This window comes from Entelurus aequoreus, linkage group LG05 (genome assembly GCF_033978785.1).
Source record: "Entelurus aequoreus isolate RoL-2023_Sb linkage group LG05, RoL_Eaeq_v1.1, whole genome shotgun sequence".
In the NCBI taxonomy this organism is placed as follows: Eukaryota; Metazoa; Chordata; class Actinopteri; order Syngnathiformes; family Syngnathidae; genus Entelurus; species Entelurus aequoreus.
In genome coordinates this window covers 41,521,257-41,535,689 of record NC_084735.1, presented here as the reverse complement: position 1 = coordinate 41,535,689, position 14,433 = coordinate 41,521,257, and the positions used below count along the sequence as shown (strand labels likewise).

General features: G+C 40.1%; 1 protein-coding gene across 3 annotated transcripts in view; it reads right to left on the bottom strand.

Annotated features, from left to right (window-relative positions):
* Positions 1–4,375: 4,375 nt before the first annotated feature.
* The window catches only part of nlgn2b (neuroligin 2b), a 312,849-nt gene continuing 302,791 nt past the window's right edge, over positions 4,376–14,433 (bottom strand). For all 3 annotated transcript variants that reach the window (XM_062048113.1, XM_062048110.1, XM_062048112.1), the window contains 2 exons: positions 11,042–11,408; positions 4,376–6,182 (listed from right to left, as the gene is read on the bottom strand). In XM_062048113.1, coding sequence (XP_061904097.1) covers positions 5,261–6,182; positions 11,042–11,408 — 1,289 coding nt within the window. In that variant the 3' untranslated portion in view covers positions 4,376–5,260. The remainder of the gene's footprint in view (positions 6,183–11,041; positions 11,409–14,433) is intronic.

Sequence of the window (14,433 nt, the reverse complement as noted above, 5' to 3'; positions counted from 1 at the left end):
CTGGAAATGTCGTCAGAATGACAAATAAACGAGGTCCTGTCATGACCCAGAGAAAAGTCTGTTTTCAAAACCCACATGAGCTTTTCTTGTCAACACATCCCCCACTAAAGCAAAAGCCACACGGAACACAGAACCAGCTGCTGCAGTGTCTTGTCCAACACACACGGACAACATCTCACTTCCAGATTGGGCCTTTTAAAGCTGCAATTTGTAAATTTCAAGAAAACCACTGCCTGGTGACAGACAGCTTGTCTGGGCATATGTTGTCTCCCACACAACCACCCTGTTTTACTCCCCCAAAGAAATGAAAACTAACTCTTGACCTTTTAACGGAGTCTTAAAGATTAGTGCAAACCAACCGAACAAAGTTCTGATGATGACGCGTGGCTATATTTAGCTCGGTGCTGCTCTGAAAAAAAAAAAATAGCAACAATCTTACAGATGATTCTTGATGGCTTGCTGGGACACAATAACAAAAGTGAGCTCCTAAAATACACATATTGCATGTACTGCTGAGAGATTTAAATCATTGGAGGAGTGGTGGTTTGCACAGATGCCCCTGCATTAGACCGTATTCTTAAATCAAATAAATTAATTATTAATGAGATTGTTATTATTATTATTAAGTGGCCCCTTCATTCTTCTATTTCTCGGTAAGATGCCCTCGATGGAAAGTCTCGCTTTCGAGCCGCTTGAATTGCTGGGTTGCAACCACGTCACCGAGAGGAAGTCCGCCTCACTTTAGTTTTTTTACAGGGGGGGGGGGGCAAACATTTCTATACAGTCGTCCCTTGTTCATCGTGGTTAATTGGTACTGGACAGGACCTTGATCAATGCATTTTTGTATAATAGTTGTTAGAGCAGGGGTGTCAAACGTACGGCCCAAAGACCGGATCAGGCCCATGGACAGGTTATATCCGGCCCGCGGGATGAGTTTGTTAAGTATAAAAATTAACCCGAAATTTTTGAATAAAAGAAACAGCTGTTCTAAATGTGTCCACTGGATGTCGCAATAGCAATTATTTGTATCCTTGTAGATGATGCTTCATATGTACAAAATAAACCACGTGATGTTCGTACATCAGTCGAGGAAAATGATCAAACTACATAAAAAACATACTGTAATTTATCTTGATAGATTGAAAACTAACACCAATGAGTTGACCGAAAATATAATGTAAATAACGATGAATAAAGTATATATACTATTAACCGCAACATGTAAGTGTAAAAAAACGACAACAAAATCATTTGTACATTTTCAGAATGTGCTTGTTCTATTTTTAAACACAGATCTGAAGTTGTCTTTATTTTTAAGTTATTATGCCGTGATTTTACCAGTCCGCCCCACTTGGGAGTAGATTTTTCTCCATGTGGCCCCCGATCTAAAATGAGTTTGACACCCCTGAGTTAGAGCATAAAAAACTGTTTACAAATATGTTTAAAAATGTTTGTATCACCCTGTAGACGTGAGATAACACCATACTTGCCAACCCTCCCGTTTTAGCGGGAGACTCCCGGTATTCAGCGCCTCTCCCGATAACCTCCCGGCAGAAATTTTCTCCCGACAAACTCCCGGTATTCATCCGGAGCTGGAGGCCACGCCCCCTCCAGCTCAATGCGGACCTGAGTGGGGACAGCCTGTTCTCACGTCCGCTTTCCCACAATATAAACAGCTTGCCTGCCCAATGACTTCATAACTGTAGAATGATCGAGGGCGAGTTCTTGGTTTCTTATGTGGGTTTATTGTTAGGCAGTTTCATTAACGTCCTCCCAGCGCGGTAACAACACACAACAGCAGTCACCTTTAGTCTACCGTAAAGCAGTTCTTCTGCCGTAAACAGCAATCTTGTGACACTCTTAAACAGGACAATACTGCCATCTACTGGATAGCCTACAGAACACTGAAATTCAAGTATTTCTTTTATTTATATGTATAATAAAATAAATATATATATATATATATATATATAGCTAGAATTCACTGAAAGTCAAGTATTTCATACATATACATATATATATATATATATATATATATATATATATATATATATATATAATATATATATATATATATATATATATATATATATATATATGTATATATATATATATATATATATATATATATATATATATATATATGAAATACTTGAGTTGGTGAATTCTAGCTTAAATATATTCCCCTCTTAACCACGCCCCCACCCCACCCCCGACCACGCCCTCACCCCCCACCTCCCGGTATCGGAGGTTTCAAGGTTGGCAAGTATGGATAACACCCATACAGTCACCTTTGCGCTCGTTTCACTCAATATAATAAATGGTAAAATGGTAAATAATCTGTATTTATATAGCGCTTTACTATACCTGGAATGATACCCAAAGCACTTTACATTACACATCACATCCACCCTTAATCTTTGAGACAAGCATATGCTACTGGCAATATCAACCAGGTTCACTCTTCGCTTGCTTGCGGAGGGGGCGGGAGATCCATCCAGCTAGTAGCCTAGAGTTGTTTTTACTGCAGATTAGAGAGAATCCACTCAATGCCATTGCAATGGCAGTCACCCGGTCACTACAATACGGCCATGACGTAGAACTACTTACTCACATCCTGTGCAAGTCTACCGAAAGCACGGGTGTGTAATGTTTTGCAAAAACTTGGCCAACAGCCGCAGCTATTATATTAGCATTCCGTCTTGTTAGCAATGCGTGTCTTGCTATGTCACTCTACAACGCTCACACCAAAGCTGTGTTATTGATGTAGTGCATCTTGAATCAAGATAGTTCATCTCCACTTTGCACAGACAGCTGTTGATACAGTAGCTGGTAGCAGTCACAGTTAGCCTACAGTACTGCGCTTAATGTCTGATGTTACGTTTTTTATATAAATCGCGTCAAAGTCTCACTAATGAGATGTGTTATTGATGAGGCAGGTGTTGAAGATGAAGTCCTTCAAACATTTGTTCTGCCAAACGCTGGTCAACATGAGATTGTGACTGGGAAGATACAGTAGCCGACTGTTGTTGTCCAGCAGTGTTCACCCCCAACCCGGAAGCGGAAGTCCCTTTATCTTTATCGATGGGCACAAAAAATATACTACAACATTTGACACATACTGCAGTGTAATACATACATATAACTTAATTTAACACTTAATTTAGGTTAAAAAACAAGGAGAATATTGTTTTGAATAGTAAAAAAAAACCCTGGGGTGTAGTGAAGCCACAATATTTAAAGCACAATGTAGCGAATGACGACTGTATACATTCAGTTACCACTGGCTGTGTAGATGTGGGAGTATTTTAAAGGTTTAGAGGGGAATATGGAAGTCCTGAAAGACAACAATGAATGAACAAATCTCATTGGTTGCATATCCAATAGCAACAACATACTTTATATTGATATTGCCAAACTTTTACATCTCACAGAAAGCCTAATACTAATATCCTATTTGCCGGACCGCATGTCACTACTTTTTCCCCACGCTTTGAACCCTGTGATTTATACAATGCTGCGGCTAATTAATGTATTTTTCCGGCTTCACAAGCATTACATGCCGCCCAAAAAAAATCATCGTCAGACCAATGAACAGGTCCCGGTGGACCAATTAAATTGTTTACGTTAAATCAAACGCACTCACACAATCATGTCACACAATCATGTAGCACGTTATGGACTCACCCTCGTCATAAAGAAGAAACAACAAAATGCACAAGACGCAGCCCCAAAGCTGAAGACAATTAACGCCGTCGTCGAAAAAAGAAACTGCCGCCACAGACATGGAAGTCTACCCCTATTAACGAGCCCCGAAAAGGCTGGACCAAAGGAAAAAGATGAAGAGAGCGCTCATTGACTTCTCTAGTAGGCTACTTAATGGCACTGTCTTTTGTTGAATTTGTAAATGAACACACCACAAGTACCTTAGTAATATATATATATATATATATATATATATATATATATATATATATATATATATATATATATATATATATATATATAATATATATATATATATATATTATATATATATAAATATATATATATATATATATATATATATATATATATATATATATATATATATATATATATATATATATATATATATATATATATATATATATATATATATATATATATATATATATATATATATATATATATATATATATATATATATATATATATATATATATATATATATATATATATATATATATATATATATATATATATATATTGTCCCAAAATCAGGCGGGTGCTGTTCATACATTATTTAGGTGCGCTGTAAAGCCCGAAAATAATGGTGAACATGCAAATAGTTATTAGTTATTTCTGAAGAAAAAATAAAGCTAATTGAGGGTATTTAACAAGGTTGGTTTTTTTTATGGTAAACATTGCACTGTATGATTTAACAATAGCAACACATAAATCCATTGTATGTGAAAGTTTCCCAAAGCTAACCGCTCATATGTACTCTAAGTAGATGGAAAACAATAAAAGTAAATCAACTAATAAGCAGGCTTTAACAGTTGATTTACAAGTTCATATAGACAGTGACAAAGTGGTCACAGCAAACGTGAGCAAACTCGGCTCGTGTGCGCCCCGAGTTTTTGATCCCCTGCAATCGTATGTGACATAACGTGCGACCCAGCAATTAAGTGTTTGGTAGAACGTGTTAGGACATGGCTATGCTTTCACATGTTTGGAAAAAAAAAACATGAAACACAAAGAAACTGTGATTCCCTCTGAACTGAAATTGGCAAACTATAACTCTGGTTTATACATCACCACACATTATAGCGATCCCCAAATACCATGCAAATATTCCCCCTAGGGGCTGTGAGCAGCACAGGGGTGACATCAGAGCAACCCGACTGGATGCTTACTAAGTGCTTTAAGGTTGAAACATGGTTACTTTTCTTGTCCACTTTGAGTTCCTGGCAGAGAAAAAATAGACTATTTGGAACCTGATTTGGGCTGAGAAAAGTATCAGCCGGATATTTGGTAATTTGATTGAGCGTTATGTATTTGTGTGAACGCTTGTCAATCAGCGTTTAACCTATCAACCCAGCTTTAACCAATGATTCTTATATTATGATACATTATAGAGGTATTTGTTACTGCTTAAAATCTTACAAACTGCAGCTTTATTTAAGGGCTGAATGAAAAAGATCTAGTAAAGACGGGTAGTGGACGATGGGAGTGATGATGTGAGCCCAGAGAGGGGCTGCAGAGCTTGTGCCTGGTCCTATACACGCGTAGTGGAATGTTGGTGGGGCAGGGCATTGTTGCTATGGCTGGGTACAGGTGTAGTGGACGGGGCTGGGACGGGCGGGTACGTGTTGAACGGGTGGAGGGGCTGCATGCTGCTGATGGTGCTGGGGATCATGGTGATGGTGTTGGCCGTCATAAGAGGCACATCCTCCGGTGCCCGCCGCAGAGCCAGCGTGTAGTCAGGCGGGCATACCGGGGGCCGCAATGGCTCCAGGTCGCCATGGATGCCACGGGAAGGGAGAGGTGTGCCGTGCTCCAACTCCACTCTTTGCTGCTTCATCTGCAGAGACATCAGCTCCTCTTCCTGGCTTAAGGCCAGGTCGTTGTGAGGCGGCGCCCCAACTACACCGATGCCGACACTCATACCCATGGTTGCGCCACGTTGCGGCGACAGTCGGCGGTGGCGCCTCTGCATGAGTTCGTGACGCTTGTCTCGTTTGTAGTAAAGTGCAGCAAAGGCCAACACATTCAGGAAAAGCAAAGACGCGCCCACAGCCACCGTCACACTCAGCTCAGTGGAGTAGTCCCTCGTCTCAGGAGGGAAGGGGGTGTTACGGGGTCTCTCTGAACCGTCCGGCTCAGGTGGATAGGTGGAGATTATGGGGTGGCGTGTGGAGCCAGAGTTGGGGTTTTCCTTACCGCGGGGGTTGCTTCCAGGTGGCAGTCGAGTCGTGATGGAGCTGGTGGTTGCCCTGTGAAGGCTGTGGAGGTGCGGTACTAGCTCCAGCCAGAACGCCACCTTGTTGGCCCGGTAGTTATCTCGAACTCGTGGCTTTAGGCCAATATGCAAATATTGCTTGTCTTTGGAGCTGAATTTGGTCCAGATAACTTCCTCAAAACGGTTTGGCTTGGTGTGGATGAACGTGGTGTCTTGAGGAACCGGTAGGTTAGGATCTCTGGAAAACAGAATTAAGGGGATTTTATTTTTTTTATTTTTTATAACTGCACTTACAAAGATTTGTTTGACAAAAATAGATCTCTCTAACACCAATCATATTCAGACTCTTAAATGATTGCCATCCCGGGGCCTCTCTAAACAGGCGTAACATATTCACCTTCAGAGACTTAATTCGCCAAATCCAACAGTAAATTCCCTTTTAGGCTTAAGTTACAATAAGCTCAGTTGCTTTCAGAGAGTGTGCACAAAGCCTCGTGGCTCTATAATACGTTGACTTGATTTTATTTGAACAACATCTAATTTGCATGTATTCTATTAATGCCAGCACTTGCAATAGTTATAATACAATTTCCAAGGTATGTGCACAGTGGTGTAAGCCAGATCAGTACCATGCAAAACAATGCCAGTTTGCTCTCTGCCTCCACTATTAACAACACACAAAAGAGTGATGTAAGGGTATTGCCTCTATAATCACTGCTTTATTGTTGATGTGTTTTGCAGTGATGTTGAACTGAACTGCATCAAATACTAACACTGCTGCAACATCCTCAAAATTATTTGCGAACATCGTACAGTGGAACCTCCATTTACAGACCCCTCATTGTACAAACTTTTGGATTTACGAACCACAGACCCAGTAAACATATGATTTGTTATGTGAACCTTGTGTCAGTGTACAGACGTTTTCTGTACAGACGAGCTGTTCTTAGTGCGTGTGCTCAGCGCTACTTTGTGTGCTTTTTAGGTTAATTTTTCAAGGCTACAAAGTACCTGCTCAGCGGCCTTATGGTTAGAGTGTCCGCCCTGAGATCGGTAGGTCGTGAGTTCAAACCCTGGCCGAGTCATACCAAAGACTATAAAAATGGCACCCATTACCTCCCTGCTTGGCACTGAGCATTAAGAGTTGGAATTGGGGGTTGAATCACCAAAATGATTCCCTAGCGCAGCCACCGCTGCTGCTCACTGCTCCACTCACCTCCCAGGGGGTGGAACAAGGGGATGGGTGAAAAAAAGGGACGGGTCAAATGCAGAGGGTAATTTCAACATGACTATCAGTAGTACTTTAAAGTGTTTTTATCCCAATTTTTTATAATCACTGCAGCTACTCAGGTGTTAAAAGGCCCCTCCAATGCTGACAACATTGGCACTTATTTTATAGTTCTGAACCTAAAAATGATGTCCACAGACAAAATTATCCTCAAATTAGACAAAGTAGTGATTTTAGGCTTGTTTTTAAAACAGTTTTAGCACTTTTTGGAACGCCCACTTTTAGCCTTAAAATTTGCATCAGCCTGCTGACGTCACCCACAAATGACTGGAAGCAATTTCATCTTTAATATTTCATAGCATTTGTTTTGGTAGCATCCTTATCCCGAATCACAATATTTTTGCGCATAATTTGAAGGAATTAGCAAATATGTATGCCAGCTGCATCGTTGCAAATTGTAACACTGCAGCTAAAGAAGGGGCCAACCTGCATACATTTCCAAATAATGGAAATATGAGGAAAGTATGGACCTCTCCAGTCACATTGACACGCGCAAAATGGGAAGGAACAAGCGAGAGGAATGTAATTTGCTGCGACCATTTTAATGATTCTGACTTAGAGGAAGGGTTTCGGTTGGAATTAGGACGGGGAAAAAAAACATACTTAAGCCAAATGTGATAGTGAAAATAAGGAGCACCCTCCAGGGTAGAACAAGTCAGAACCTGCCAAAAAATAGAGAAAGAAGAGAACACCAGGTGCCTAAAAACGATGGAAAAAGACGGTAAGCTGCTATTATTCTATTTTGCATCCTCTTTTACTGATGGTTTTTTTCAAGATGCTTGAAGAAATGTAGAAAGAGCATGAGCAAACGCAGGCTATGGTGTCTACGGAAGAAGAAATGGAAGAGCTAGGAAATCCAAAGTTAGATTTTTTTATGTAAATTTTTTGCTCATTATTTTAACCATATCAGCTTTGAAGTAATAATATGCAATTAAGTGATGACAATAATAATACTTTTACATGTTTATCCACACTGTCTATGCAGGAAATGGGCTCCAGTTCTGATGATTTTGTCACACACTAAAAGGGGCGGCATATGGAAAAAGGGCGATGGAAAAAGGGCGTTCCAAGTACAATTATCTTTGATTACTTGAAAACTGATATTATGGGAAATGACTGCCACATTCATTTTCAGGAGCATAAAATACATAAAGAGAACTTGTTGATATATCGTTCATCTGGGTGCTATGGGTCCTTTAAAGGCCTACTGAAACCCACTACTACCGACCACACAGTCTGACAGTTTATATATCAATGATGAAATCTTAACATTGCAACACTTGCCAATACGGCCAGGTTAAATTATAAAGTGCAATTTTAAATTTCCCGGGAAACTTCCTGTTGAAAACGTCTATGTATGATGACGTTTGCGCATGACGTCAATGGTTAAAGCGGAAGTATTCGGACACATTGTATCCCAATACAAACAGCTCTGTTTTCATCGCAAAATTCCACAGTATTCTGGACATCTGTGTTGGTGAATATTTTGCAATTTGTTCAATGAACAATGGAGACTGCAAAGAAGAAAGCTGTAGGTGGGATCGGTGTATTAGCGGCTGGCTGCAGCAACACAACCAAGAGAACTTAGAGTTGGATAGCAGACGCGCTATCCGACGCTAGCCGTCGACCGCATCGATGATCAGGTGAAGTCCTACGTCGCGCCGTCGATCGCTGGAACGCAGGAGAGCACGGGTGTTGATGAGTAGATGAGGGCTGGCGTAGGTGGATAGGTAATGTTTTTAGCATAGCTCTGTCGAGGTCCCGTAGCTAAGTTAGCTTCAATGGCGTCGTTAGCAACAGCATTGCTAGGCTTCGTCCGGCGGTACAGCATTAACCGTGTATTTACAGGTCCAGAGTTTGGTAGTATTGTTGATCTTCTGTCTATCCTTCCAGTCAGGGGCTTATTTCTTTTGTTTCTATCTGCATTTAAGCACGATGCTATCACGTTAGCTCCGTAGCTAAAGTGCTTCACCGATGTATTGTCGTGGAGATAAAAGTCACTGTGAATGTCCATTTCGCGTTCTCGACTCTCATTTTCAAGAGGATATAGTATCCGAGGTGGTTTAAAATACAAATCCGTGATCCACAATAGAAAAAGGAGAAAGTGTGAAATCCAATGAGCCCTTGTACCTAAGTTACGGTCAGAGCGAAAAAAGATACGTCCTGCACTGCACTCTAGTCCTTCACTCTCACGTTCCTCATCCACAAATCTTTCATCCTCGCTCAAATTAATGGGGTAATCGTCGCTTTCTCGGTCCGAATCGCTCTCGCTGCTGGTGTAAACAATGGGGAAATGTGAGGAGCCTTTCAACCTGCGACGTCACGCTACTTCCAGTACAGGCAAGGCTATTTTTTTTTATCAGCGACCAAAAGTTGTGAACTTTGTCGTCGATGTTCTCTACTAAATCCTTTCAGCAAAAATATGGCAAAATCGCGAAATGATCAAGTATGACACATAGAATTGATCTGCTATCCCCGTTTAAATAAGAACATTTAATTTCAGTAGGCCTTTAAAGGGGAACTGGATTTTTTTTCCAAATGTTGCCTATTGTTCACAATTATTATGAGAGACAAGACGACAACATTTAAAAAAAATATTTTTTGCTTTCTAACGCTAAAAAATTGGCTCGTTCATGGTGCCTAGCAATGCAACTAATGGAAGCAATCAATTCTACCACTAAATTATTTTTTAAATGCATTCAAAAACTGTCAACAATACTTAATTTACTTTCCGTAAACTGTATTATAACCAAAGTGTAGCTACATTGTTATTGTATGAGCGAACACTGAGGAACTCTTTTTTTAGCATAGTAACACATCGGCGTGGTACGGTATTAGTCGTAGAAGCTAACTAGGGCAAGAGATAAGCTCGCTTCTACGTCAGCACGAAACACGTTTAAGTTTGTAATGCACAACTCAATACGATAGGACACCAATCTGTACTGACTGAAAAACATGTACAATTATATTACAGTATCTGTAAAGTGTTAGCCCACATTTCATGTTTTGTTCGTACACCGCTAGCCAGACAGTGTATACTCTCTGTCATGGTACATGCATGACGTGCTACGTGTATCATGATCAATATAAAGGGTGACTCACTCGATGGACAGTTGTCTGTTTGGTGCAGCTGGCCAAGGACATTTTTTTCCAGTTAATTATTTGTAAGCACTCCATTTCTGTTGAATTAGCTTGGCTTAAGGTTCCACATTTTGCAGCTTCCAGTTGATTTCACTTCACTCTATCAGCTTCCGTCTGCTCCAAAGTCTCACCTAGTTCATCCTCCATAAAGTTGTTTTAGAGGGTTTTGAAGGCTACAACGGTGACTCCCATTAGCCGCATCTTTCATGCGTTTTTTTTATCATCTTTAAAACCCCACCCCTGCATGCCCCCCCCAAAAAAACCAATGTGTGTTCTTGTCTCTCATAATGATTGTGAACGATAGGGAAAATTCCCAAAAAAGTGCAGTTCCCCTAGTTTTGTGGATTTCAAACTGTGAGTGCACCAGAGGGCTGACACTGACACAGTGTGTGTGCTCGTCAGTGGGGTGGCTGTATTTAGGGAGGACAGTTCTGCTAGTAGTTGTTTGGGCTTTGTTATTAAATACAAAGTTGATCCATCACCCCCTTGTTATGAGAGAAATTTGCTTAAATGTGTTAACTTTTCTATTTACAAATCCTGTTAAGTCCATACATTGAGGTTTCACTGTATGATGCAGCTTCCCTAAAAAGTTTGATTGTAAATCCCTAATTAGAATATACAGGTATTATCCTAAGTGCGATATTTATTTTTGTACTATGTTTACTTACCCTGTCTTGGCAAAGTTGGTCCAGTACGTCATGACCACAGCACTGAGCATGACATCGTTTTTGGAGAAGTTACATGGAAACAAGTCGGTGGCTCCCACCATCGGAATGCCAAACACATAAGGGATCTCGTCTCCGTGGGCTGCGTCGGCCCATTCAGGCCGTGCTTCTGTCTGACAGTGGTGGTGGAAGGTGTAGAAGAAGACAGGAGACTGGAACTCGGCGTGCAATTTGGCGGTCGCCACAGCTGGAGCCACCCATTGATGGTCCGTGAAGAGTGCCAAGAGGGTCTTCCTACGCATGTCACTGTTGTCCCTGTCAGCCCAGTCTGTGTACATGAACTTTATGGTTTCCCTCAGGATGTCTTTGCCTTGGAGGAAAAGAAACCATGTTACTATAAAAACCACAACATAGCCAAACAGAAACAAATATACATTCAAAAAACATTCAAAAATGAGTCAATCAAAATCATTTTCACAATAATAACACACAGTCAAATGATTTAGAAGGGTTTAAAAAAGGACTAGTTGTATTAAATATTTAATTAAATTTTCAACACTTAGTTGTAAAGTTTCATTGGGTACTTTGAACAGTAATTGAAAATCAAATGTATTATTATTGCCAGTAGGTACATGTAATCGCATGGGTTTGATTGTCTGTTGGTTAGCAACACAGCTTGAGAAAAGTTAAGGGCGGATTTTGATTTTAGGAAATGTCAGAAATGGGATCAGGAACTAGGGATTAGATTAGATAATTTCTGCTACGTTAAATTACATTTACGTTACAAGGCTCGACTTTCCTGTGCGTGTATGCTAGCGGCCCCGCCTCCACCCACAGAGACAAAGAAAGTAGATGGCTGACAAAAGGGTTCACTCCGATTACCTAATTTTGCTATAGAACAAAGGCACAAAGCTACCGAGACTGATGCAAAGAGTGAACACTTGAAAACGACAGACGAACAAAACAAAGACGCAGTGACTTGGCAATTTAAGTTATTCTTTGATTAATTACCTAAGCTAGCAAGTTATGTACTAACTGGGGTTTGTTTTTCTGTTTGTTAGTTAGCAACATAAACCCCCCAAAAAAATATTTACGGATTTTGATTAAACTTTTAGGAAATGTCAAAAATGGGATAAACAACAAGTAATTACATTTTGGGGGTGATCCGAATCACTGTCTTGATTCAGGATAAAAAAAAAAAAGAAGATGATTTACTATTAAAAGATAGGGCCTGGCGGAGCTCTGCGCTCTCTGAGTACTTCTACAGGTATTATTGTCATCATTAAATTATCTTTTGTGTGTATGTGTGTGCGCATGCTTGTGTGTGTCTATGTGCGCGTGTGTGTGTTTGTGTGTGCAATGACGGACATTGATGACAACCAGTGGCGTGCAGTCACTAGAGGCAGGGGCGGCGGGGCCTCACCTGCCATCATGGAAAGAAAAAAAAAAAAAACAAAAAAAAAACAATTAAATTGTTATATGTATCCAGTGATTATACTAAAGTTATTTTCCATTTAACTTCACCAGTTTTAAATTATTTTTATTTTTATTTTCACATTTGCTGTACAAATACTGAGAAGAGACGGTGCGGTGATCAGCAGCCAGTTGAGGCACTTGTGCCTCACCATGGATTGCGACTCGGCTAACTGCTGGCCTGCTTTGCAGTGACACCGTATTGCTATATGAATTATATTATACATTTCCATAGTTTAGTTAGCTGAGGTATATAATGTACAGTGTATTTTGTCAACAACTGTATGTGTGTAACGTATTTCTTGTGCTGAGCGATCATAAATCTGCTGCGGAGACACACTGTGTGAGGCTCGTATCATAACCCCGCCTCCTGGTGCCAAGCACCTCCGCCGCAGAATGCACCGCCCGACGGGAGCGCCACGGCCACACCAACCAAAGCCCACACCCAAACCCTCCACGTGCAAGACCGAATCCACCCAAAAAAAGTCACTTAACAAGAAGCCAAAAAGTGCAAAAACAACAATGCTCGCGCTGCAGGAGCTGCGAACGACCGCAGGGACACAACATTAGGTACACCTGCACTGCAGGTTCATATGTTTTTAAATTTGACTGTGATGATGCAGTCGTGCCTCACCAGACATTAACCTCACCGCACGCCACTGATGACAACGTTGTTCAGTTATGAAATTCATTTATGGTAGTTTCGGGTATGATTTCAAGCTGAATCCTCATGATATGTGACGTGTGACTTCACTATTAAAATGCACATTCAGACAATTAATATGAAAATAAAGCAATTACAATGTGTTAAATGTTTTTTATTTTTAACCTAGAATATAAAACATTAAATGGATGTTTTCCGGGCATCATACATTGCAAAGAAACTGAAAAACAGAGTGAGCCTGAATAGCAAGTGACTGGTTACATTATTGAAGCCTCACTAAGAAAATAAAAAAAATAAAAAAATAAAATAAATACAATGTAACAAATGAACCTGAAAATTCCTTGTGAATCTATCATAATATTGTGTGAAGAAAATGTAGGAAAATGTCCTCATGGTCTAAAATTATTGTAATAAAAAGATATAATATTTTTCCCCTCACACAAACATTTCGATATACCAAACACAGACCGAATGAAAATATGCTTCGGTGTACAACCCTGTTTTCAGTGTACGAGTGTTTCATCCACCCATTGTGTGCCTCGCAGCGCAGTCATTTTGTGCCCGGCAACACAGCCATTGTTGGCGGCCTGATTGATACCCGGGGCTCATTCAGTCAGCACAGCAGTGTTGTCATTAGATACTGTGCCAAGTGCTACTTTGTGCCCTTTTTAAGTGTTTTAGCCTTTTTACAGCATTTTCCTCAATATGAGTATATAGAAATGGACAAGCGATATGTGGTTTGATACATTCAGGAAGTATTTTGTGCATGGCAAAAAGATTAGGCGACAATATAAAGTGGATTTAATTTTTTTATTCCTAATCATTGCAGTGACCTGGCTTTTAAAGGAGTTTTGTGATTTCAAACTGTGAGTGCACCACAGGGCTAGTGACAGTGTGTGTGTGTGTGTCGGCAGGGCGGCTGCAAATGAAGACAGTTCAGCTAGTTGCTGTTTTGGCTTTGCTATTAAATAGAACGTTGATCCATCACCCCCTTGTTATGTTTGTTTGATATACAATACTCTATAGTCCTTCATATTGTGTTCAAAGTGTACAAACCTTTACTAAAATATGGACTTTTGTCGAGGTTGAAATCCATTATTCATGTTTACATTGTTTCTTAAGATACATTGTACTTCAATATAAAACATTTGGATTTACAAACACTGTTCATTAACCAATAAAGTTTGTAAATGGAGGTCACATTGTTCTACTTTAGTATTACTGTTACAAACAATGACATGAATGTTTTGCCGCATCA